At 35.3% G+C, this 27,582-nt stretch overlaps 1 protein-coding gene across 1 annotated transcript in view; it reads left to right on the top strand.

Annotated features, from left to right (window-relative positions):
* The window catches only part of LRPPRC (leucine rich pentatricopeptide repeat containing), a 93,956-nt gene extending 66,934 nt beyond the window's left edge, over positions 1–27,022 (top strand). Inside the window, 11 exon segments of the mRNA XM_069800272.1 lie at positions 1,765–1,907; positions 2,023–2,110; positions 6,722–6,845; positions 10,507–10,595; positions 13,994–14,198; positions 16,383–16,522; positions 16,685–16,800; positions 19,800–19,874; positions 21,396–21,480; positions 25,044–25,186; positions 26,506–27,022. Coding sequence (XP_069656373.1) covers positions 1,765–1,907; positions 2,023–2,110; positions 6,722–6,845; positions 10,507–10,595; positions 13,994–14,198; positions 16,383–16,522; positions 16,685–16,800; positions 19,800–19,874; positions 21,396–21,480; positions 25,044–25,186; positions 26,506–26,562 — 1,265 coding nt within the window. The 3' untranslated portion in view covers positions 26,563–27,022.
* The last annotated feature ends 560 nt before the right edge of the window (positions 27,023–27,582 follow it).

The raw sequence follows: 27,582 nt of genomic DNA, 5'->3' as shown, positions 1-27,582 counted from the left end.
CAGCCTCCCTGGGCAACCTGTTCCAGGGTTTGATCATCCTCAGATACTCCATTGCTGAAACTTTTAACCATCACCTTTCATCCTTTGCTGTGCACTTCCAAGGAGAGACTGACTTGCTCTTCTTTAACTGTCAGCTAGGTAACTGAAGACAGCAAGTAGATCCCTGGTTAGCCTGCTTTTTTCCAGGCTGCTGAAAACTCGTCGTCTTAGACTTCCTCTTTTATGTCATCTGCTCCAGCCCCATGTCTGTATTGATGGCTGAATTTGCTCCAGTTGCTAGCATCTCTTTTATAGTTATGGAGCCCCAAACTGAAAACATGTCCTCTAGATGGGCCTCATGAGTGTCAAACATAGGTACAAACACATGAAAAAGTGTTGAGACTTTCTCTGTCCTACTCTGTTAGCTGCCATAATAATCTGCTTTAAAATGTTATCTGCAGTATTTAGTCCTTAAAACCAATCACTTTATTTTACTTCGGTAGTCACTAAGTTTGCTGCCTCGTCTAAAAAGCTGAAGTGATGCCAGAACCTTGTTGAAAGTGGGCTTGGATCTTGAACCAGCCCAGTTACGTATCCATGTGTTTTCCTAAACCCATGCTGCTCCTAGAAAGAACAGAACATTGCACTGTTTCAGTATTGCATTGCAATATTGTTTGCAAAGCTGTATATGCTGCTTTGAAACACCAACTTTATAACAGTTATAGAGAATATTCAAGTGTGTCATGCTGCTTCCAGCTGGGTGCTCCAGCTTTTCCGTGTGATATGACTTAGTCCAGTGGAGCCTAGTCTACAGAAAAGCTGAAGTTCCTTAACTGAACAGTGGAAGAATAGCTGAAGAGCTGCTGTTACAGGCTGAGATAATCCCATGTGAACATTTCATTCCATCATCCGCTTTCTGACTCTGCCTTCTTGCCTTGCATGTCTTAATTTCTGAGATTCTGAATTAAACCATGGAACAGACAGGTCATAGCTAGCCCATGTTGGGTTTAGGTAGCTGTGAATAGGATCTACAACCAGAAGTTAATGCTGTTGTGGTGACTTATGATAGGAGACACAGGAAACCACCTGCTGTATGTAGTTAAATAGCAATTAACTGTTTTCTTTCACAAAGTCCAGCTTTCTATTTATTTGCAGTTATGTACAGTGGTGTATTTATAAATTGCTATTCTTACTGAAAATGGTTAAATTATTCTGTGAATTTGGTAGCAATTTATTCAATTTTTCTTTCAGAAAACTTAGCTTTTACAGTCTTCATATAGGCATTTTTTTTCTTAGCAAAATGAGAGCCTGAAGGCCTAGAACACTTCTTTGACTTGGAAGTGGTAAACTTCTGGGATGTAGACGCTCTAACTCAGTAGCAACATAACCAGAGGATTTTATTTCAAGAATTTCCGAACGGAACTTAGAAGTGGTACCGTAGAATGTTAATGTTTTGTAATAATTTAGAATTTTTTGTAACTGTTTTTACAATTAACAGTCAAGAATATTAGAACTGATGAGCTAGGATGACCGCTTCTGTAATATTTCTGAACTAATTTCTCATTTATTTGAAAATTCATACAATACTTCTGGGTTGTTTTCTGTTTGCATCTTCTGGTGTTCTCTGTGTATTATAAGTAGTTTATAGCTTTTCAAGTTGATGATCACATGAAGCAGAAGTACATGATTAATTGATAATTATTTTCCAAAGATACCTTTTTTTAATCGCTTTATGTATGCATACTCTAAATGTGCTTTTATCTGAAGATTTGAATCTTGTTTCAGAGAACAATGGTGACTGGAGAAGGGCTGAAGCTGTTTGGACTAAAATTCAAGAAGAAAATGTTGTCCCTCGTGAGAAAACACTAACCTTACTGGCTGATATACTTGAAAAAAATGGTCAGGTTGTTCCATTTGAGGTACCTAAGGTAATTGGAGTTTAACTCTCCTAGCTAACAACACTTCTGAATATACCTCTTTCCATTGAAAAATGTTAACAGATGGCATTACAGTAACTTAAATTTAAGTTTGTTTGTTTTAAAGGTTGGACATGAAGATACTGGAAGTTTAAGTGCTTCTGATGTGGAAGAAAGAAAAATAAGGATGCTTTGCAAGAAAAACAATGCAAAAGGTAAACTGAAAACCCCTGGGTTTTTTCCCCCTTCAGCACTAACTTTAAGATATCGATTAACTACAGAGCAATAGATGCTTGATGCTGCTTTTTGTTGGTTTGCTAGTATGTTAGGAAAGGTACACGATAATGTCAAGTCAGCCTGTGGTAAAGTTGCCCATTTTAAAATTACCAAAGTATTGTTGGTCTGCAGTTCACTTCATACTGTTGGTTTAACATCATGTTTTAGACTTTTCAAATGTATCCATTAAACACCAGAAACTAAATTTATATGCAGGATTTATGCAAAAAAATACAATTTTTACGGTTCCCAGAAAATCTAGCTGTTTGGTCACAAGTTTTAAGGAGTGAGACATGAGAAGTGTAGTGAGAAGAAACATTAATATCACCTGAAATAACTGGGGCATGTTTATGGGAAGGCAATTACTTATTAAAAGAAGTTATTCAGATATTTTGTATTTTTCACTGCTGTTGAGGTCTTAATAATGAGATCAGATATGGTTCCAAAGTATACTTTAGGTACCTTATTTAAGCTACGGGCAAAGATATTAGATAACGTTAAATGAGATGGGACTATGTCATGGAGATAATCATTGTTCTTTTCCTATTTGGCTTTTATCTCTTAGTCTATTTTCTATTTGTTGATGTTGCAAAACTATCTATTTCTATTTGAAGGGAGGATTCAATGTGTTATGTAGTGTCTTAAGCTTCTTTACAACTAAAATTAAAGTTGTCCATGTTTCTCTAGAATTTGGAAATTTTCCCTCTTGTTGTTCCTCCCCAAAAGAAATACACAGGCTATAAACAGAAGATCAAAATCTGTGTCCCCACAGCTTACTGTTTCCAAACCTCTGTGCCTGTGGGTGCCACCCCACAAATAAAATGGCCTTATTGAGAGATCACTTCAGATCAATTCTGCTATAAAAAATGAACAGCTCTTCTGTGCAAACTTCCCTGCCTCAGATAAAGAGAGGATTAACTTATAGATGGGTATTTACCTTTGTATATACAAAGGAGGAGTGTAGTTCAGTGCAGTTCCTTTGGCTTAGTCTGTGTTTAAATCATTGGAAATCCATTCCTAGCCATCTCATCCCAAAGCAGGGGCACAGAGTCAGAACTAACATTACTGGACCTTTCAAAGCAGGGAGGAAATCAGTCCATTTCTAGGATTTGCCAAAGCGCAGAGCATTTGAATATTCTGGAAATCCTTTTTTTTTTTTTGCTTGCCTGTACTATGACAAATAACTAGGTATCTCACTTGAAAGCAGATTAGAAAATAGAATTAAATGGGTTTAAAAAAATTAATTTTGCTGAATGAGGAAGATTTAAAATACAAGACACATAGTCATTTTCTTCTCTGAGTGTTATCAGTATAATTTACAGGTTGGACACAGATTTTTAAGCTTTCAGTTTTTAAAAGAAGAATCTGTCAGTCGTTCACACAGTTAACTTCTGTTGTTAGTGAAATGACCCTATAGAGTTATTCAGTCGCAGGAGCACTGATTAGAAGTCTTAAGTGGAGTCTGGATATTCTGTATGTAGGGAGTGCAATCTCGTGTTATGTATATGAATTTAAGAATCGTGTTTTATGGCAGACATTATGTTTGCACGAAATTCTTCGTGCTGGTAAATTTTGGAAATTGGAAGAGAATGAGAAATGCAGAAATATTTTCACTGAATATCAGGCAAAATTAATGCAATGCATTTTATAACATTATTCCTAGAAAAGTGTCCTGTGCCTTTGATATCATAAATCATCAAGTGGAGAGCAGGAAGAAACTAAATATGCCTTGGACCTTGCAGGGAGACTAGTTTAAAACAAAAATATAAAATGTAACTGCTAACAATCTATGAGGACATTTGATATTGAATTTCAGTAAATTACTTCAGCATATTCTTTTATTTCAAGGTGTAGTATTTGAGAGGAGGTGGTCTAGAGCTATTGGGAATTAAAGGGAAAAGATGACAAATGTTGGGAAACAGTTCCTTGTCGGGAAACAGTTTTCTTTGTCTTAAAAAAAAAAAGTCTATAAAAACTAAGTTGTTGCTTTTATATAACAGTATAATGTAATTTTGATGTGAATGTAATAGGGTAGAATAACTTTTTATCAACATCAGCTTTTTGATAGGAAAAAAGATTGATCTAGTTATGTAACTAATTTAATGAACTTACCAACTCTGACATGGAGGTGTTTTGAAAAATCTATTATCTGAAGTGCTTGATTTATGCAAAGTCATATTTTCATTTTTATCTTGATTCCTCAGTATGAGAACTTGACTATAGGAGATCATGTTACACATATCCCAAACAGTTGCAATTACTGAAACAAATTTGACGAGAAGTCTTGAGAGCTGAGACTTTCTTGGCAACTTGTCTCTTTTCTAACACATCTTTCTACTTGAAATAGCTAGTATAACACAATATGATTTTGAAACCAAGAACTTTCTCTTTGGAATGCTAATATACTTTAGTATTTTTAGATGCTATCTGAAGAAGTAATAAGCTGATAATACCTGATTGGGCATATGTCTCAATTCAAGACTCATGTATGTATACTTCAAACATGCTACTTGCACTGATGTAAAATAATGTTAAGAAAATAATCTGAATAGGAGAATCATTCTGAGGTCAGGACTGACATACACAACAAAACATCCTAGAACAGGAAAACAATACTGATACAAAGATTTTCAGTTCTTCATTGAACTAGTCATTACAAAAAAGATTTAAATATATTTCCTTGTAGAAATAGATCTTACATTTTTTGGACTGTGATAATTGTTGGTAACATACACTTGACATCATGTCTACTGGTGGCAAGGTCCATTTCTGTACCCAGGCAATGGAAAGCAATATTCAAACACAGGACAAAATCCTAGTTCAGTCTGAAAACAGCAGAGCTTTTGTAGGAATCTCCAAACATAAGGAGCTTTTGGCTTTAAAAAATAGGATTTAAACAGGCTTTCATGAGTGGAAAGAACCAACGTATCACCAGTCAGCTACATTTTTGTAAATAATTGGTTACACTTGTAATAGATTATACCAGTGAAAGGGTTTTTGTTATTGTTGAATGTGATTGCTAGGCTACTGGTACCTCGGATTTCAGAAGAGTGGAAGAAAAAATGCCTTTCCCACTGAATTTTAAGTGTGAACACTCTATGAATGCTGGTGTTCAGCATCTGAGCAGTCAAGAGGGTTCAGGATGTTGCAGCAAGCCAAGCTTTAACCTCAGACCTATAAGTAAACATGGTTGAGGGTTTGAGGACCTTTCCTGTGTTGTCCTGTTGTTGTTTCATTGGTCTTTTGGTTTACAATGCAATCACTATTGTAATGTCAGACATCAGTCATATTCTCTCTCCATCTCTTGCGTCTCTCTTGTATACACGAAACTCGCATACACAGAAGTGGATTTAATTTTTGCTGTGATATTCTTATCCATTATCTCTATTCACATATATATGTATATAATGTAGCTCCAAGTGTCCAAAACAGATTATGGATGGCAGTGTTAATTCTAATTATTAACTCAGTGTAAGAGTTTGTTGTAAATAATAAATTTTATGCATAGTCATTTTTGTGCCTATGTTTCAGGAGGTTTTTATGTATACTCTTTGGTTGAAGAAGTTTAAGATTCAAACCAAAAGGCACACCAACAGTGTTGGTTTAGGGAATGCCAGCTTAAAATTCCACAGCACACTGTAGTACGTGCTATTAGTGTGATGTCTCTTGTGACAGTAAGATTTAAATGAGTTATCGTCGTCTTTACTTTAAAAGTATAAGAAAAAAATGCTTAGCTGGGAAATTCGTAGTGATAGTCTAAGTATTTCTGAAAAGTTTTAAAGGTTGTTGTGGCTATGATTTGAATTAGGAAAGGGATTATTTTTTGAGTTTCATTAAATGAAACATGCAGTCACAGTTTAGATGTAAAAGATCATTTGTGGTTCTTAACACAGCTTTCTAGCATATGTTACAGCCTGGATGGCAGTTTTAGCTGTATGTTTATAGCTGCATAATCTTGTTTCAGAAAAATAAATGACTGAAAAGTGTGCTTATCATTTTTTCCCCCTTTTTGGTAACATCTTTTCATACACTGACAGTTATTGTGAATGCATGAAATAAAACTGTTAATCAGTCAAACAAATGCAGCGTAGTTTACTTGTTAAATATCTGTATATTTGTAAATTGTATGTTTTGTATAAATCTTGTTGTAGCCAAATAATTTGATCTCCCCATATTGGAATCATCTCCTATATTATTTGTTAAACGCTGTTGTGATCATGCACCAGACACTGTAACTATATACCCCAGAATTAGGTGTTGCTTTAAAAATCCTGAGTCTTCCCCTCCTAACCAGCTCTGTTGGTATTTAAGCAACAGCCACATATATAAAAAGAGCAGTAGCAAACTTTTTGTTCTGTGGAGGTATGTGTCAATTGATTGTTGTATACAAGCAGTTTTGAACAAGCTGTGACCAACAGCTTTGGGCTCAAAGATGTAAGCAGAGGATAAATGGATTTAAGATGGACATTTTCAATGAATAGGTGATTTCTTTCTATGATCAACATCATCGCAATATGACATTTCATTTTGGCTTTTTTTTTCTTTTTTAGAGGCCTACGATATTTTCCTGAAAATGCAAGGGAAGAGCAAGTTTCATTATCGTTCTTATACCACCCTTATAAAAGCATTGTTAACACAGAATTGTCTTGAAGAAGCCATCGAAGTGAAACACATGTAAGGCTTTTCTGTGTTTGGGGGATTTTAATTGTTTGGGGAGGTGTTTTTAAATAATTCCTGGATAATTTTCAGGTTAGTCCTTATCTTTCAATGGGAAAATGGGTCACGACTGATAATTAGGAGTTATGGTAAGAAATACACTGGTGTTTCATAGGGTGATATGCCATATATTAAAAAGGTACTAGAGTGACAGTATGTATTGCTAATAGCTCGTTTCAACTAACAGTATCAACAAATGTACTTGGCATCAGAGCTGAAAGTCTACCCTTCTGGCAGTCTGCCTTTTCCTCTTTAGAGCAATATCCAAACAGACAAGATTCCTTGACTTAACTGCCTGTGAGCATTCCCCTCATTGCCCATCCCTGCTCTTGTCCTACCCTACCCACACACCCTGGCAGCTGGCTGCCTGCCAAATGCAAAATGGTACGTTTGACTGTGATGCCAGTGGCTAGGAGATGACCATAAACCTTAGATCCAGCTCTTACACTTATGAACTAAAACCAACCTGCTGTCATGTATTATTAGAATCACCAGAATAAAATTAACCTTTACTGTGTTGTATGGTATGCCACTTGCTTTAATTATTGCCTGTAATGTGTGTTCTGGTCAGATTATAGACTTTAAAGTAGAAGTGTTACTACTTATCAATGTAGAGGCAAGAAGAACAAAAATTTAAGAAATTTAAGTCTTTTAGTTTCTTCAGCTAAAACAAGAACAGTGGTTGTCATCAAATGTTTTATCTGACTCAATACAGTGAATTTGAAAGTCCCTGTAGGTAACTTACGTGATGCATAGAGCACTGTAAAAATCTAATAATTTTTAGAGGCAACTTAGTTTTTGATGTCTGGGAACAGTATAGTGTAATATGATGTTTATTATTTTCACATTTTCTTTAAAAGTGTTTAGACCAAAGAAATGTTTTTCATTGAAAAAGTATTTGAGTTCTGCATTCAGAAGAACAAATAATGTTTTTTCCAATAGGTAACTGGGCTTTATGGTAACGAATGGTTGTGCTTGATGGATATATGGCTTATGTCAAGGAAGAACTAAAACATTTTATCAAATTAAGCTCCCTGAAATGGAAGTAACTGATAAATCTTTGTAAATAGAAGATGGAAAGGAGATGTTTTAGAAGTACAAAGAATGTTGACAAAGTTTAGGTAGTTTGTTAAACATGCGCAGAAAATATTAATGTATCAAAAGATGTATTGAAAGATTCTTCAGGGAAGAAGTTTGAAACTTTCTACTGAAGATTTGTACATGCATTGACTGCTTCCCTGCTCTGCAGCTCAAACACATTTGTAAGGAAGATGCACAAAGTATTGCATGTTATCAACAGTAATTTGCCGATTGGAAGAGTGGTTGCTTGTTCCTAGTCTTTCGATGATTCACAATTCCCACTTAGATAAGTGTTTTAGTATGTAAATTCAAAATGCAGGAAAAAAATGAACAAAAAATTTTAATGACTAAAAAAGTTGGAGATGTATTTTAAAGGTCTAAGCCTCTGAACCGTGATATATTTAGGAAAAAAAAGTAGGATTCAATAAAAGGTTCTATTCTTGGTCACTGGTCAAAGCCAACTATCATAATAACCCCTGTGCTTTTCAGAACTCTCATACTGCATCTTGTAGCATAGAAATGCCAAATAATGACATTCTAAAAAGCCTGTAACAGCTCACTGTTGCATCAAAACAGAAAATGCTTCATACTTGTAGGGCTCATGGTGTTTATCTGTTTCTTTTTTCTAGTAACAAAATGATGCTTACATTAAGCATTTTTAAAAGTCTGTAAGTTTTAAATTATTCACTGAAATAAAGAAAGTGATTGTGTATGTACCAATGGTTGAGGAATAGCAAATCTGTGTGTTTCGCACACATTTCTGCATGCTTGACAATTTATCCAACCTCAATACTACAAAAAGATTACTCCTCCAAGGCTTAAATGTGTGCAGTGGCCTGAAACTTGTGCAACTCCTAATATTTTCATAAAATACAGGAAAGCTACCTTCATTTGTATAAGCTAACATCTTGTTCTTTTTACACTGCTTGAAGCCAAATTTGAAATTTAAATAATATTTAGAGAGCTTTACTATGAGCATTAGCATAGGTAACAAAATCAGTAATTTTTCTATTTAAAAAGGTCAGGTAATTTTAAAACTGGCCTCCTGTTACCAGAACTGAGAAACTTCCATGAGGAAGTGATGTGGTAGAAGGAAATTGCACTCCTACTCCCCATTTGAAAAAAAAACACAAGCAACCCAGAAGGTTACTGATTTGTTGGTCAACCTTTCACATTCCAGCACTGTTTTGAGGAATATTTACTGCATTTAGTCCAAGAAGTTTTAAATAGAAATTTAGGAGTATTGGAATGATGGATTAGTTCTGTAATAGTAGCTAACATCTATTTAATCACACTAAAGATTGGAAGATTGGAGAAAGTAAATCCTTTGTTATATGTAATTTACAGTCTCATGCATGAATTGTTGACTTAAGGGCTTTGACAGATGGGACAAGGCGGGGGGGGAAGGCGGAACTGAGCAGTGGGTGCTTAGGCAGGGATTAAGAGGATTGGTTGGGAGAGTAAGAAAATCCCGAGTCCAGTGACTGCATTTGTGAGCCTGGGAGGCTGAAAGTGACTGAGAGGACAGTCATATTGTGTGCGATGTGAAGGATTTTCTTGGGATTGAGGAGAATAATTTAGCAATGACCCTGCTTACCTCCCAATCCGCTCAGCCTCTAAGTTCAAGTAGGTAGGCTGCTCAGTTGTTTGCCACAAGATGATCAGTGAGGTTTATCTTGATTGCTGATATGGTAAATGGCAATGCCCCCCTTTTCTGTGTAGAGATTTTGTAATCTAGAAATGAACATTTGTAAAGTTATCCTTATATATTAAAAATGTGGCTATATGTCATTCAGGAACAGGAACATTTTGTAGTATAAGATCAATGTGATTGCTGGTTAGTCTGTCTTGACTAATTTCCAGAGTGTTAGAAAAGCTTTAGCAGTGTTATTAAAGTAAGGATTCTCTTTGCTATAGATATGTGAAGTTTTGTATTACAGGAGGTAAAGAATTGATAAGCAAAATGCAATTTTAATATGGCTAAGGCAGCAAAAGCAGTATGTTCTCTTTAAAACCTGTATACATCTAGATGACAGAAATTTGAAAATTAATCAACCAAATGATATGGTGTTAGTTCATAATATGCTTTAGTTTATGTTTAAAATATACAGTGCTGAAAATAAATGTTTCATTTTTATTGCTGAAAGAATAGTTTTATATTTTATAATTATGGTGACTATTGAAAAAAGAAGAAAAAGTATCCAGCTTAGGATACAACAGAACAATGCAGGGCATGCAGTTATTTTAGTCATCTAATATGTCAGCATTCAAGAATCTGAACCGATTGTTTAAAAAAAATCTTGTACTTTGTTTCTTTTGTTGCTCACTTCCAACTTTGTCATCTGTCAGAATGCAAAAAAAAATTATCCTTCTATAACCATTGACAGGATAACACAAAAGCTGTCTCCAGGTCGATATTTTGCAGCAATATTTTTAACATACGAACAGTAGTTTTTATAATTTCACCTTGGTGCTCAACCATTTATTATCGTATCAGAAGCATGTCAGTAATTCCTTTCTAAATGTCTGCTTCTTTTAGTGCTGAGACCCACATCAAGGGCTTCACACTGAACAGTGCTGCCAGCAGCCTCCTCATCATATCGCAAGTTAGGCGGGATTATTTGAAAGGTATGTCACAATGCTTGACCTTTACGTCACATTAATGCCTCTGCAGATTTTTCTTGTAACGCCCTTCGAATACTTGGATAAAGGAGTCCATTTAGCAAATTACCTGCTTATCAAGAGCCTTTTGTGGTAGCTGAGAGACGTAAATTACTGTACATGCATTTATAATACAGCTTGAATATGAATGTACTTGTCATTTGACCACTTAGTCCAGTTTCCATTCCATTTAACACAAGATGGGTTTTCTTAAGATGAATCACAGCTCTTCAGACATGCAAAATTTGTGCTCCAGAACGAGAGAAAGTACAGGCTTTCAAGTGTGTTAAAATTCACAGCACAAGTCATTTTGCTTTGGAAATTAACATACTTTAGAGCATCTGAAACAATTCCCAGCAGTTGTTTCTTGCATATTGTGTTGGTTGTGTGAGATACCAGATGAGTTAAATTGACTGTTAAATGTGCATGATTGTGCACTAAATGATTATAATATTGATTTAAAAACTTAATCAAATACTTTTTAATAGTTCTCAATACCAACAGTAACAAACATTCAGTTTGGTTTTCTTTTTAATGTAACAATGATGATAGAAAAGAAAATGGTGGCTGAAGAGTATGTAAGGATACCCAACAAGATGGTGGATGAAGTTTGCAAGTGTGTTATTTTAGTTCTCGGCATTAGTTATTTTGCAGCCTAGAGTTCAGTTCCACAGCGTTACATTTTACTTATTTAGTTGTGCTGTAGAACTCTTGTGAGAGAGAAAAACTCTGCAAGCACATAGTTTTACATGTAGTGCTGTGTCTTTTATCCCTGTGCAAGCATAGGTACAGTGTTGATACGTATTTTTGTCAGTACCTTTAAGCGTTAAAGCAGCTATGTACAGAGAAAATGTATTATACTGACTTGGGGTTTATTTTCATACCAGAAGGCATACCAGAAAATCCATTTTTGATTCTGCCATCAGTTAATTTTATTTCATTCCATTATGTGTAGCTGTAGTAGCCCATACCCATGTAACATCAGCTACATTAGAATACCTATGATGAGCATTTAGATGCATATTCTCACCTTGTACTCTTTCCTGCAGCTGATAAACTTGACTTCTTTCAAATTCCTTCCCCTTTCAGTCTCCAGTCTGATGTCACTGCCAGGCATCATTGACTGAAGTATTTGTGATGAATACAATTGCTTCTCTTGCTCTTGTTTTTGCAGCTTTCAAGGCCTTCACCTGACTTTCCTGTCTGATTTTATTCTAATAAATTTTCTGCTTTTTCTTGTCCAGTGTGCCATAAAGTTTTGCCAGTTCATCCTAAATATTACACACCAAAAAATCTTCCCTTCTTCAGAACATCGCTGATGTCCCTCTATTCTGCCAATCTCTTGCATTAACTACATGATTTCTTTTTAGCTAGCATACTAAATTCACTGCCATGTCAACCCTTTCCCTTGCAGTACACTAAAAGTGTTTCTTTTTGCACAATACAAAATTTCTCAAGAAGTCTGTGGAATTACATTGCTTTGCAAAATTGTATTTTACTTTATCTTGTGCATTGAACAAGCTTTACTTTGGTAATTTACTTGAACAGTCAGACTTGATCCTTGTTTCTATTTTAATTTGAAAGATACTGCTTCTCTTTTTGTAAGCAAAGCCTTGAAAATGCAAGCTACTAAATATTTCAACCATACCAGTCATTTTCTGAGGCTCATGGATTACCGAAAAAATTTTTGGGCACAGTCTTTTTGTAATCTTTTGTTGGTGAGCTCCATTTGACCTACATTCTGTGATGGCTTTCACTTGTGTAAAACTTGCTTTTTTTATTACTTCCTCATATAGTTCATCATCATTCTTTGCTGTATAGTGTGGTATAGTTAAAAGTTTTTACGTAGGTCCACTCATAAGAGCTCTAATATCTTCTAGCAAGAACTTGGTAAAACCCAGGTTACTTTAAGAGTTAGAATTTAGAGTCAGAGTTTCATGGTAGGGAATTTGCAAAGTTTATAGGAAAGCCTTTTAAAAGATAAATGATTGGTTTTCTCATGCACAGCGTTACCTGCTTTTAAGTACTGAAAAATCAAGGGATTAAATTATTAATTTAGGCTAGTAGTAATGAATGCTTTTGCGTAATTAAAAAAAAAAGATACCAGCAGAATTATCCAGTATCCTACTATTACATAATTTCGTGCAGGAATGCTGCACACATGCAGTTTTCAAATGTTTCTCTGTCCTTGTTCTTGAGAAGGCTGGTCATGCTCCATGCTAAAGGGAGGTCCACACAGTTGGGAGAGAATTTGAACTTAGCATGTATTTTAAGTCTGCTTTTTAAATTTTGGGAATCTTGCCCCTGATGTATTTTTTCTTTTTTTTCCCCCTAAAAAAGAAAAGGGGGGGAAGGATGTGCAGAAAGAAAATTTGCTGTGAAAGAAAGTTAGGTATACCGGATGTTTTTTCTTCCTCTCTTGTGAAAGTTAATATTTGGTTTCTGCAGTACCTGCATATTGAATTGGAATGTTAATGCAGTGGAGTTCAAGTGGGTGTATGTTATGTTAGAAGTGTTATCACTTGGTATTCTAATTATTATCTGTGATTAATCCTGCCTATGCTGGTAAGGAGTAAGAGATTTTTACTGGAGGGGCATGTCTTTCTCTGTGTGTTTGCTCATGTAGAATGTAAATTGACAAGAATTCTGATTAGAGAAATGAGGGTGACTTCATCTGCAGTGGGTTTGGGGAGTTTGAGACAGATGGACAGGAGATTGATTTTGTGTGTTTTTAACATAGGTAGTTGCTATAATTTTAGGAGTTCTTGAGGTAACTGTCCAGTTTTGAGTTTATTTTTGTTCTTGTATGGAGACTTGTTTCCATTTTATTAAAATTCCAATTTTATTTAAAAATTAAATGTTGGTAAACAAAGTTTTGGTGCACACTTAAAAAGACAAATCTGAATACTAGACTTTAGCAGTTTCAATAATTAATTACTTTTTTAAACTATATTTATTCTTAAGTATGCAACATTTTTGGTTTTTTAGTAAAGAAAATTGATTATAGTTTGGAGAAAAAAACTGAAAAAGTCATGACTTTAAGGTCATAAGGGAGGACATTTATGACACAGCTACTTTCCTTGAGCTGGCTACTAAAATAAATTAATTAAATGTTAAAAGTATACTAATACTTTTTATTGAGCAAATGTTAGAGCGTTTTAACCTGAATTACTGTTGAAAGTTTTTATTTGTGTGTGTATATATTAAAGTTATAATTCACTATAGCAATTTTGGGGCTTAAGTTCAGCAAGAGAATCATTTTCTGTACATGTTTTTGAAAGGGTAGGGTTAATGATACTAACAGCATGGTTGCCTTCTGAACTAAAGTCTGATTTCCTTTTCCCTTATTTCTTTACCATTGTTAGATGCCCTGGCTGTTTTAAAAGGAATGCTTGACAACGGCTTGTTGCCTACTAGACCAGCAGTTACTGTGCTCACTCAGACTCTGGCAGAAAAAGGAGATCTAAAGAACCTGCAAGCACTTAAAAACATGCTGGAAGGCATCACAAAATCAGTTGGTGTATCTGCCTCGCTAATTGCTAATGCTATTGCATTGGCTTATACTAAAAAGTAAGTATTTCTAGGACTAGTATATGTAATTATTTTATGCAGAGCAGCGGGAAATGACTTGTGTTACCCATTTTATTCTATTTCATTCTTACAGTGCCGTAGATCTTAAAATTCTGGTCAAGTTGAGCAGTGTGCTGTGCAGTTCTGTTCTGGTATTATTTCCCAAATACATTTGGGGTTGAAAATCATTTAATGAAATACAGGGATAGCTATGAAGTATCTGGGAGAGCGTAAAGTCTTCTCTGCTGGTGTAATTTAGCTTTGATACCTTTGGTCTAACATGACACCTCACGTGAAGTGTTCCCCTTGGTGTGAGATCAAAAGCCCTATGAAATCTGAAAGTAAAATTGAATTACTTCATCAATATATACATAAAAAAATCTTGAACTTAACACCCACAGATTATGCATGTAACACTTGTTTGAAAACAAAAATGTGCTACCTGTTCCAGTAGTTGAAATGACAAAATATTATTGTGTTCACCCTCAAAATGTGAAAGCCAGACATATATCTGTGGAGTGGTTTTATACTTTTTTGTCAGAATTATAAAAAAATTGGCTCCTCTGCTGTTTTAGGCCACAGTTTCAATCATGATAAATATCCCCACACTTTGAGTATCCTTGATTTCAACTGTTTTAATTCAGTATCATGTTCTGCCTAGCATTTTTGTTTTAGTTGATACATTGGTACTGTGCTAGTTTATCCTTTGTATAAAACTGCATGGGGGAAGCACTTCTGGGAGAAAGGGCATACTATGAACTCGGATATCCTTTGCAGGAGCCAGTCTTCAGGAATCCTACATATTCCATTATTTTATTTCAAACCAGTTTCATCAGGTAGAGCTCCTGTGTCTAACTCAGGAAAGCTGTAGAACTGTATAGTACATAACAGATACCTGATCGTCTCAGGCATGCCAGGCCAGAGAGAATAGTCAGTGCAGTGTTTGGAACAGCAAGAGCACTTGAATTGAAGGAGAACCATGCAGGCCAGTTCCAGTAGTGAGCTTGCTATGTTTTCAGCCACTGAAAAACAATCTGTCTATAAAGGACTGATCCTGTAAATACTTAGCTCTCAGTAGTCCTTGGCACAGTTTTAGTGCTTTGACTTTAGCCGAAATTAAACAGTCCAAATAGGAGAGATACTTCAGGATTTGTCTCATAAGCTGCATATTTTCCTATATTTCCATGTTATAAAAGTGTTGCAAAGTCATGCTATGTTCTTAAGATGTAGATTGCTGACAGGAATAAATAAATAAATCACTGTATGCAGGCACAGGTTATTTAAACAGCATCAGCTTTTCTTTTCCTATACTGAAACTAGCTTGGATGTATGAAAAGACTTAACAGCAGCACAAATAATAGGTACCTTACATATTCTTAAATATATGCAAGCTGTACCTTGAGAACTATGAAAAACAGATTTTTCCAGATATTTTTAATACCTGTTCATTTATTGGTAGAGTCATGTTTCTGATACAGCTTTCAAAACATTTTTCATAGCTTTCCAATGTGCTGTGTTTCTGCTTCACCTAAAAGCATTCATTGTGCTCCAATGTCTTTTTCAATTAAATTAGTTTTTAGAGTGGACTGATAAGAGATGTTGTCATTTGAACTTTTTAGAATGCTAAAAGTAGAGTTTATACTTCGGTGAATACTTCCTGCATTATTTTATCAGCATTTGCTATACTTAAGCCATAAGATTAAAAGTGTTTAGACAAAAATACTAACCAAATGACATTTAGTATTGTCTTTTGCATCCAAAAAGGCAGGCATGGGAAAAATTGGGTAAATAATTAATTGAATAGCATTTAAAAAAATACTTGAGTTGCATGCATTAATTATTCAGATACCTTCTCTTAATGTTTTGATTTTGCCTTCTAGATTTGCAAAACACATTTTCCTAAAGCAGTTAGCTGAACTCTTCTTTCCTAATGAGGAAAAAAGTGTGTCAAAATTACTTAGGCTTTGTACAGGTCAAAGGTCATAAAAAATTTATTTATGGGTTAATTTATTCATTCAGTCATAAATGGTTTCGCTTTTACAATATTTGAATGAAGTCATAGGTACTCAGCTATTCCTGGGAAATACAACCTTAATGTAGAAAACAAAAACTTTAATGTAATTGTTTCTTTAGGTGTAGAAATCTTGATTTCAGAAACTAAGCTAGTTCAATCTCTTTTCCTAGCAATGACCTTGATGCTGCTGTGGAATACCTTGAGCCTCTGCTTATCTCTAGTGCACAGAATCCTGATCAAGCTGTCAAAAATATTTCCTATTTGTTAAGAAAGGTGTCTGAGGAAGGATTAGAACCAGGTTTGGAAAAATGTAAGTTAATTGCAATGATGCTTAAATATTCTGACTAGACAGGGGTGTTATGAAAGAGCCATTACATGTAAAACCTGCTCAGTCAGCATAAATCATGCCTGTGAAGTTTACAAAAGTGGCTTTTCAATAGAAGATTTTCCTTACGTACTCGTCATTTTGCAGTTGGTGTGATGGCAGAACGACTGGCCAGTCAGTTTGGAATTTACAGACCTGTCACAGATCTTTTCCTTCAATATGTCAGTGCAGACAGAGTGGATGATGCCAGATCGCTGATACAGGTAATGACACAACAAGAGAGGTACAGAAATGCTTACAGCTCTTCAAAGGTTAACTGAGAAATTGTCAAAAAGAGATGTTGTATAGCATAGGCTAGTATTAGTATGCTTTTGAATTACAGTGTGAGTAGCAGTAGCACAGTTTAGACTATTCCAAACTGTGAGCTAGTACTCTAGTGCTAGTCGTAGTAGTGGGTGCCAGAGTCAGAAGGCTTTTTGTCTTCTAACAGCCTGAAGGAAATAAAAGGAGGATTTGTATATTGCTTGAAATTCCGTCCAAAGCAAATATTCTTTTATAAGTTTTCTGCTAGACAGCAGTTGCTTCTTGCAAACCATTTCCTTGCAACTTCTCGTATAATTTCTTAAGTGCTATAAACATAAAAGTGCCTTAACAGCTGTACAGTTTGCAGACCAGAAGCAGGCAATGTTTACTTTTCATGGACCTTATTTCACCTGATTGCTCTAATACTGTATATGCTGTATTCAAGGTTTATTAAAAGCTGAATTTGTTTTCTATTCCCTTGAGTGTCACAGATGCATTAGAAGACAAATGGTGGTCTCTGGGCCACAGTCTCAGCTGAGTTAGCAATCCTCAAGGAATGAGGCAGCTGTATTCATGCCACTTGTACAGAGCTAAAGACAAAGCCAAGCCAGAGGTGGGATGAACTGTGGGCCATGGGAGCTGCTGCTGGCAGCGTGCACAAACAGGCTCCGTCAGGGAGGCTCATCCCAGCAGGTGGCAGTCCAGCAGTCACCCTGATTCTGCAGATTGTTCTGTGTGCTAGGCTCCTGCCTCAGATTGAGGCCTCTTACCATCTCCTGGTAGTGCATACTACTCATTTACCAGTTCCTAAGTATTTTAAGCTGCTAAAGGAAAAGTTCTTCTTCATCCACCAGATCTTTTATGATAATCCGAGACCATTTTTTGAGAAGAATGCATACCAACAAATGCGTTCAGTTACTTTTGCTACAGTGCAAGGTGTATTATTTGTATATTCACTGCTCTGGAATATTACTTCGTTTATTGCTTTGCCTATCTGGTCATCTGAGGATTAAATTAAAAGCAGGCTACAATTTTGATATAAAACCCTCTTGCTATATAGCATGAAACATCAAAATGGAAAAAACTCAAGTTATTTTATTCTTCCTGATTTTTTTGATTGCTCTTTGATTGAAATGAATGAAATTGAATGAGTGAATGAAAATCTGTTACAATTTCTTGCTTTTGTGAAAATAGGGGGGTTTGCATTTTTAAGTAAAACCTGCACATTATTAAAATTTTTCAAAACATGGAATAATTTCCATTCATGTATTCCTAAAACTTATTATTACAACAGCGTCCAACTGTTGGAATTAAATTCATGGCTCTGTAGCATACTTGAAATAACAGTGTATACGCTATCTTGGGGGAGAATTTAAATATTTCATGTTAAGTGGACATTCACAGATAAGCTTGAGATGAAACTTCTGTGTATAAGAATTTGGTTTTTATATGGTACAGGAAAAATTTTCAGTTGTGTTAAACATTCTTGACTGCTATTGTGGATCAAGTATTCTACTAATAGGTAACTAGAAGATAGTAATAATCACTGTCCATTATTTGTTATTTTCTTGAAAAGTAGACCACAATCTAAATGAATTATTTTGCTTGTAATAATCTGAAACATTAGTATACACGTGGAGAATTCTTGCTTTCAGAAATGCAACTAAGAGTCTATTTAAAAGTTCAAGGAACAGCAACAGTGTCTTTTGTACTGTCTGGAGGGAGAATGCTTTTACTGATAGAAGTCAAAAGTGGTTTGATATTTCAGCATGAAAGGGGACTGTGGAAAACATTTCTCCAACTAGACTGTCTCTTTCCTCTCAGAGCACCTACTGACAGTAGGTGAGAATGCCTGGAATCAGTAATAAAATGTTGCAAGTTTCTCCCATGAATATTTTGCCTCTATCATCATAAAGCAATTTTTTTGTCAGAACAGTATGGGTACATTTTTTGTCTTAGTTTACCTGATGGAATGAAGCTTCACACCTTTTCACCTGGACCTTTAAAGAGCTTGTCAAACCATATTACATATATAGTATATTCATAATAGCATAAACCAAAATTTCTTGTTTACATATGTCTAAAATACTCATTGAATGTAGTAAATTTGTGGTATGTGTATTATTCCATGCACGGTATTCTCTTCCTGTGCATTTTGGTACTGATAAAATATCTTACAGCTGGTAAAAAGCACTGTGCATTGTAAGAATTTTAAGACTGACACCTTTGAGGAATATACACTAAAATATTGTCTTGTATATTTTATTTTGCCCTTGTTTCTAAAGTAAGATAGATTTTTGATTTATCTGGTCTGTCTTAAACTTTTCTAAGTTCAACTTCTCCCTCTCAAACCCTGTCTATTGCAGTGAAAGCCTTTTATAAAATAGAGAGATTGAAATCAGTCCTTTGTATGCATAAGTGTAGGTAATTATACTTTAAAGAGAACTTGCTTTGTACATTTTAATTTTTATAAAGAAACGAGCAGTTATCTCCCTGACACCTTATTAAATGTATAATTAACCTTATGATCCCTAGCTCACTTGTGAATGCTTGGCAGTATAATTGGAGAGGAATAGTGTTTCTCTTTTTCATTCTTTTGCAGTCCTAAACCTCGTTTTTGTGGTATGTTGAAGTATTAGTTTAATTCTTTCCCCTTTTGTTTTAAACAAACTTTATACTACCATTTTAAAAACAATGTTTACCAAAATGGTGCATGAAATGAACTTGTTTGCTATGTTCAGTGGTGGTGTTTTGGGGGGGAGGGAGGGGGGTGGTGTTGTTTTGGGTTTTGTTTTGGTTGTTTTTTTTTTTTAAACTAATGGTCAGTTATTTACCTTGTAAATGGGTAATATATTAGTATATTATTTTAAACATCTGTAGTTTGAAATTTTCACCTTAGTCATTTTGTTTATCACTAACCTACTCATGACTGCTACATTATTTCTTTCTTTTTCTTTAGAGGTGTGGTGCATTAGTTGAGGAGAAGAGAACTTTAGTGAGTTTTATGGCTAGATCAGCATCTAAACCTGGACAGGTATAGTATTTTTTTTCATGTATATCATTGTATATGTAGCAAAATACTGTTTCATCAACCTTTGTTGAAGTGTTTTGGATATTGAACTTCACAGTTGACAGCTTTATGAGGTTTCTTGGGGAGGGAGGAGGTTAGTTTGCAGAGCTGGTTACATTTAAAGGAACAGTTTATGGAGCATGATGGAAAGAAGGGTGTAGTTAATATTTTTCTGTTGTTCCAGTAGTTTCCTGCATTTTTGATGTTATACTTTATATCCTACAGACATTGTGCTTTAAATGTTTTACTGCACTATCCAGTTCAGTATGACAAGCTGAAAGTACTTATTTTGTTAGCTACATTGTAGGAATACAAATGCAAGTTAAAAACTCAGCCTCTCTCTAATGATAAAATATCTCTGTTTACATTAAAAGACAGATTTCATATTATTGTTATGGTGGTTTGGGCATGTATCTAGTTTGAGCATCTGTTTAGATTCGTGGCTTTGTGCTCATTCCCTATAATTCAAAATGCTCTCATTTATGTGTCTGCTCTACTCCTGTCCCTTCCTCCTCATATGCCCCCCTCAAAGTAAAAACCAAACCAAACAAAAAAAAAAAACCAAAACCCAACAAAACAAAAAAACCACCACACACAACCCCTCCCCCCCCAAAACAACCCCCACAAACCCCATCACTGAACAACAAAAAAACCAGCCCCAAACACACATGCATGCAAAACCACATTGATTTCCCTTTCATAGAGTGGCAGCATCAGGAGGCAGTTAATACACAAACTAGAATAAATACTTTTCAAATGAGGGAAAATGCACATTTATGGTTTGTGGAACTTGCCTTTAAATACTCAGAGATTAAAAGTTCTTCTGTTGAAGTGATGATGATAAATATGATGATGATAATCACCATCTTTTGGTGCCTGTAGAAGAAATTTAAAAACTTGAATTTTTCTAACTTTCAAGCTGAAATACTAATAACACATAGAAGTTAGTAGCATGTGATAAATGTTAGCAATTTCTATAAACTTTTTTTAATTCAAGACCTGAGAGGTTTTGAAACTGGAATCAGAGGTTGAGGGAGGGAGGTTCTGAATTTAAGCACATTAGTTAATGATCTGACTTCTTTTAAGCACTGATCATAGCTACCATTGACCTCTAGGTCAGTGAAGGCTGCCGAGTGGTTTGCATTTTTTTTTAAATTGGTTGAAATCCTGACATATTCTCATTAATACATTAATTGCTTCCTTAAAAAAAATTGAGAAACTAATGTTTGGCCTGTTTTAGTGTGGATATTCGTCCCGCATTTTGTTTGTTTTATTTTGTGCCTGATTTCTTTGACTATTTGATATCTGCATATGAAATTTTGGGAAGGACGTTATGATGTCTACTTTCAGTTGCACAATCCATTCCTTGTTATCAGTACAGTTCATTTCACTTAAGTTCTAAAATGATTCTAAATTTGGCAATTTTACTTTGTTGTTTAAGATTTGAAGTTAATGCTCTTTTTGTCTGTGTGTTAAATTTCATAGGCGAAGAAGATAGAGACACTTTTAGAACTGATTCCTGAGCATCTAGATATGGAAATTGCATACCGTTACCTCATGAGATGTTATGGTAATTTACTCTCCTTGGAATAGTTTTTTTTAGTAAGAACTCTTGAGACATTCAGAAAGGTCATGGAAACCCTTAGAGAGGGGAGTAGGATCTACACTGTGTAACTTGCTTTACAGTTTGAGCCACAAAGAGGTTGGCGGGGTTTGTCTGAGGTTTTTGTTGTTTAAGTCTGTTGGATCTGTATACTGTCCTAGCTATTAGGTTGGAAAAGCAAACAACTGACACAGTCCTTTACAAAAGGAGCTATATTAGATTAAAGGATACTGCTACAATAGAGGCTAAGTAGGGACTTCGTGGAATAAAAAAGAATCCATCCTAACCCATGGAGAGCAATACTGTAGAAATGAATGGCTTTTAAAATGAATCTTGCTTTTTTTCCCCCAAAACATGTAATAAGTATATTGTTTCCTTTTATGTGTGTGTTTCAAAATCATGATTACTTTTGTCAGTAATGTGCAAGGACCTTATTGTTATTAGTGTAGATTCTTTATACCTGTTTTAATTTAGCCAAAGTTAATATTCCAGATGCCTTCATCTGGATTTACCTAAATAGTAGATTTGAAGTGCTAATCGGTTCTCTTTATAGTTGAGGCCAGAGAGGAACAGCTCTAAAAAATCAAGTTGCTTATTTAAGTATGTTTATTTGCAACACTCACTCTTGAAAAACCAGGACATATAGCCCCTATGGCAACACTCAGTTGGAAGCTTGCAAGCTTGCATCTCTTTGCTGTAGTGTCCTTTGCCTTGTGTACTCCGATATGGTCCTGCAGTTTTATTACAGGGAGCAAATATTCTTCACATGTGTATTACAAACAAAAAGATACAATGACAGAAACCCTTGTGCTCCAATCTATCACAGAAGAGATAAATAGGAATAATTAAGTAAAATACTTCAACCCCAACCCCACGGTATGGTGTTAAAGGAATAAAAACTTCACTATATTTGAATCAAGTTGTAGAATTTCTCATGATGTAGTATCTCACTTAAAATCACTTGCTTAGTAATGTTCAAAGCAGCAATCACTACCAAAATTGTTTAGCTCTACAGTTGCATTCACAGCAGGGTAAGTTTTCTAACATGTTTTTATAAAACAAAAAAATGCCCTTTGTCACCAGCACTGTATTTGCTGCTATCATTAGCCCTTTACTGCTTTTAGCTCAGTAAAAATACCATAAGTGAACTAATTAATTTTTTCAATATCCTTTCCAACTACATCAAGAGATTGCAGAGAATCAATCACTTGCTCTATTATACCTAAAACAGTGGTTAGAGTGTATTCAACATGTGAAGCCACACTGTATGTGAACAGATGGTTGCTGTAGTTTCTTTAGGCAGAGATGTAGCTGACTCGTAGCAAGTTCTAGAGGAGACAGTACCAGTATGAGGAGTTTGAAAAGCTGTTCCCAGGTTATTCTGTACAAGCATCTCACCTGTATGAGACATCAATTCCACTCCTATATCAGGTAGAAGAGTGCACATCAGTTACTTGATCCACCTTACCAGGGCTGGACTGGGTCAGTTGTACTAGGGTATCTTTGCATTTTCTATTACATCTTTCTGTTTTAAAGAATAAGGTGTTGTCCTACTCTGAGGATATTCAGGGGCATTTACTATATTCTGTCCCCACCATGTATAATATGTACAGACCTGTACACATGAATAGCAATTCAGCTACATCTTCCCCTCATCCCTTCTCTTCCATTTTTGATACTTTCTGCAACGGTGAGCATGATAGTCTCATTTGGCTGTTAAAATGATCATCAGCAAAATATTTAGCACAACTGAAATTTAGAAGGCTGTGCTTAGGTTGTGTTCAAGCCAAGAGGGCTAGAAATAAGATCTTTTTTTTTCATTTCTTTTTTTCATTTTACAGTTAGGAAGCTTTAAAACATGATTTCTCATTTTCATCCAAGTCCAACCTTGTAGTATCATCATTTTCTAGGAAACAAATTATTCTCCTGTCAGGTACATTGTTATTTTTAATTAGTTAGGGAAATGAAAGATAACAGAGTACTATTACTACAGTTAGTTACTGTTGCTAGTTATCAAAATAAATGGACAAATAAAATAAGTGTTTATGTGTTTAGCAAATATATAGTAGAATATAGATCACAGCTGAAAGAAGTCTGATCGTATATCAGACATCCACAACTGAACAAATGAAGGGACATTTACTCCTTTCTTTGTCCTGTATACCTTCTTGAAAAAGGAAATACATAAAATCACATTTGCATGGTCCATTAAACACAATCTAAGTATTAGCTCTTTTTTGTTTGTTTTCCATACAGTAAATACATCTATTTCTTTAAAACAGAAAGTTAATGATTTCTCTTAAACCATCACTTCATGCAGTTTCTGCAGTAGCATCCCACATTCTAAAAGGAGCTCAGCCACTTGCCAGACATGAGTGGGAAGCTTTTTCTCATGAGAAAGGGACACAAGCTATCCATTTCTGCGTAATTAAAGATTTTTTTTTTCTTTTAGAACTATTGGTTTTATAGCCCCTATGGTTGTGAAGATGGTGTTTCCAAATGTGAACAAGTAAGAACCTGAGACAGCTCCCATACTGCAGATGTTTGCATTTTCCCAAGCAACAAAATGCATTTAACTGGACATGATGGCTTCCTTGTTGTTTACAAGGTGCTAGGAACTGTTGTACTGCTTCTAGGACCCTGAGGACAACAGTGAAAATGTCAGGGGTCACTTCAATTTCATCCTGATGTGTCTCAAGCAAATATCTGAGCAGCAGAAAAGTCTATGATTAAGCATGAGTCAACGTAGAAGGAGGAGTTTCTGCCCTCTCCCACTTTAGAGGAAGGAGAAATACAGTGCACTCTTCCACAGCTAGAATTGAGCAGTGCTTTAGATAAATGAAGAATGGATTACTTAAAACCTGTTGCAGGGGATGGTACCTTTTATGGAATATCCAGGAAAAATGTTATTGGTTACTTAAGCCGTTAAGGTTTGTCATAGTGTTAGTGGGTCAGCAAAAATTGTCTCCTGCTCAATAGGATGAAATAGGTTTTTGTTTGTGTTCTAAAATGAGCATCTGACCTTTGTTTTCTTTGTTCCTTTAGGTTATAGTTTTGATGTACCCAGCACCTGTAACTGTAACAATATTCTGCCCTTACTTAAGGGATTAAATTCTGTTCTAGGGTTCTCACATGCTGAACTTGGGTGGCTTTTGTTTTAGCTTTTGTATTCATTTTTTATCACTTGCTTCAGAAAGAGGCATATGGCTTTGTATTTCACATCCTAGGGTGGTGTGTTCTCACTGTGCATCTCCTACTCCTTTGTGGTTCCAGCACATGCTTGAAGGAATTGATCATCCAGCCTCAAATAAAAAGGAAAGCTAGAATGGCTGTATGTTCTGTTCTTTTATGTGAATTGTCAGTAGGATATGAATAATATCCGGAATATTTGGAATATTGTATATTAAAATATTTAGAATATGTTTTGGCAAGTAGTAGGAATGTGTGACATCATGGAGACAGGTGAAAAGAGGAACACTTTACCAATGGGGGGGTATTTTCAGTTTTGTTTTGTTTTGTTTTTTCCTCAGAATTGGATGGGGATGTTGCTTCTGTAAAGGCTGTGTATGAGAAAACAAAAGCAAAGAATATACAGCTGCATGAGCTATCTCTGAAATCTTTAGCAGCTTTTCTGAAGAAAGTAGGAGAGCCTGTCCCTTTCACTGAACCTCCTGTGAGTATTTCTTAATTAGGAAATAGATCTGCAGAATTGTGTATGTTCAGTGTTAATAAAACAAATTGCATGAATAATTACATAGGGATTAAATCTCTGCAGAGACTCCTCAAAGGAGGTAATGTATGAAGTACTGAGTGTTGTAGGAACTATAGTAATCTTGCATTGGATTTGACTTGAAGAAATAAAACCTCTTGGGGCTTACGATATTTAAACTACCTGATCGTTATCAGGCTCTCATCTACAGGTGTGCTTCTATCAAATGTCCTTGGGACACTTATCTAAGCCATTGAACTTAAAAAGGCTTACAGAATGTTTATTTCATTAACAATTAATGGGGTTTAGTTTGCATTAATTACCTGTTTTCTGTCTAGTACAAGTTGCTGCTTTAGTAGGATGGGATTTTAGAACTGTAGGAATTAACTTTTTTTAATTAATAGAAGCTTTGCTTCTAGCTGCCTTGCCAGCAGATATATGCAACTGTGCAAATATATCTTATTTGAGGGTGACAAGTGGCATGACACTAAATCTGTCAAGACTGTAAATACTTCTTTCACATCATTCCTTTGACTAACAGTCTACTAGTACCATTTTAGCGAAGCAGACTTTAAAGACTTATTCTGGTTTTCCTCTCTAAACAAACTTTTTTATTGCCATTTTCTAGCCACTTTTTAAATTCTAAAATAAGTGTTTTTCTATAGTTCCGTGAAGACCTGATTATATGTTGTTTCTCTGCATTGCTTCATGATAAATGTGATTTTCTTTTCTTAGTTTGCAAAGAATTGGGGAAAATTTTGGCATAAAATATTTGGTTTAGCTTTTTAAGAGCTGTGGATTTTTTCTGCAACCTTGACATAATTTATAATTGAAATTTTATTGGACTGTGTAAATTTAAAACCTAGAATGTCTGTTTCTTACATGTAGCTAGTGAAAATAAGAGTGTTTTTTCAAAGTTACTGAAATTATTCATTTTTTTATTTCCCTGTTCAATTTTTCTCTAATGCAGCTTGGTTTTTAAAAATGTCTCAATCTTTTTGGCACAATTGCAGATTGCAGTTAAAAAGTATTTTCTTTTTAAAATGAAATTGATTATATTATTGCATTTTAATAGAAGCTTCATTATGCATTTTTGGCAAGGTTTTCCTTTTCCTTCTATTCTCTCTGGCGTTTCTCTTAATTATACAGACTTCAGTACAGGTCTAGTTTTGCATGACAGAGAATAATAGATTTGGCTTTTGTCAGGACATAAGATTTTGTTCAGAATTAGTAACTTTTCAGTTGAAACAAGGTTGAACTTGTTTATTCCACTCTATTTATAGGAGACATTCAAGTTCTATGTGGAAAAATGGAGGAAAAGAAGATTGGAAGCATCATGAGCAGACAGTCTTTTATGCTTTAGTTGTTTATGAAATTGTTTAAATATTACATTCAATAAAAATGTAAAAAAGCATGTTGTTCTATGTAATTTTTAATATAAATCTGTGTTTAAACAGCACTTTCCATAGCTGTAATTGATAGAAACATTCATTGATAGAAATGCTTTAAAAATTGCTAATGAAATATCAAGACGCAGATTTCTAGGCTATTTCTGGTTTGATGTATGATCTGCTATAGCCTGAATTGTATTTTGGCTTCTGTTGATTCACCTAAATACATGTATATCAAGACAGCTGCTAGAGGTGTATGTAACTATAACTTCAGCAAACTATCTTATCCTTTGTTGTTCTTTGCCTGATCAATGTACTTGGGGTGGAAGTATACAGGTAAAGAACGTCATCTCCAGGATTCGTCTGTATCTACACAAAAAATAAACACCCTTTTTAGATTTCTCCTAAATGTACTTCTCTTGTGTTAAGTATCTCATTAGGGCGTTTGATATTATAGGTAAAGACAAAATACTTCTATCTTTTACACTAGCTTGTGTGCTGTAGTTTTATAGTGTCTTCAATTCATTCTCATAACTGTTAGTCCAGTTAATTTTATGGTGTGGTAGGGATAACCCTGGCTGGATGCCAGGTGCCCACCAAAGCCGTTCTATCACTCCCCCCGCCTCAGCTGGACAGGGGAGAGAAAATATAACAAAGGGCTTGTGTGTTGAGATAAGGACAGGAGAGATCACTCACCAATTACCATCATGGGCAAAACAGACTCAGCTTGGGGAAAGTTAATTCAATTTATTACCAGTCAACCAGAGTAGGGTAATAAGAAAATAAAACCAAATCTCAGAACACCTTCTCTCCACCCTTCCCTTCTTCCCGGGCGCAGCTTCGCTCCTGGATTCTCCACCTACCGCCGCCAGCACCGCAGGGGGATGGGGAATGGGGGTTGGGGTCAATTCATCTCATGTTATCTTTGCTGTTCCTTCATCCTCCTCAGGGGGAGGACTCCTCACACTC

This window comes from Haliaeetus albicilla, chromosome 13 (genome assembly GCF_947461875.1).
Source record: "Haliaeetus albicilla chromosome 13, bHalAlb1.1, whole genome shotgun sequence".
Taxonomy (NCBI): Eukaryota; Metazoa; Chordata; class Aves; order Accipitriformes; family Accipitridae; genus Haliaeetus; species Haliaeetus albicilla.
The sequence above is the reverse complement of the archived record's forward strand: the minus strand, read 5'-3'. Positions and strand labels throughout refer to the sequence as shown.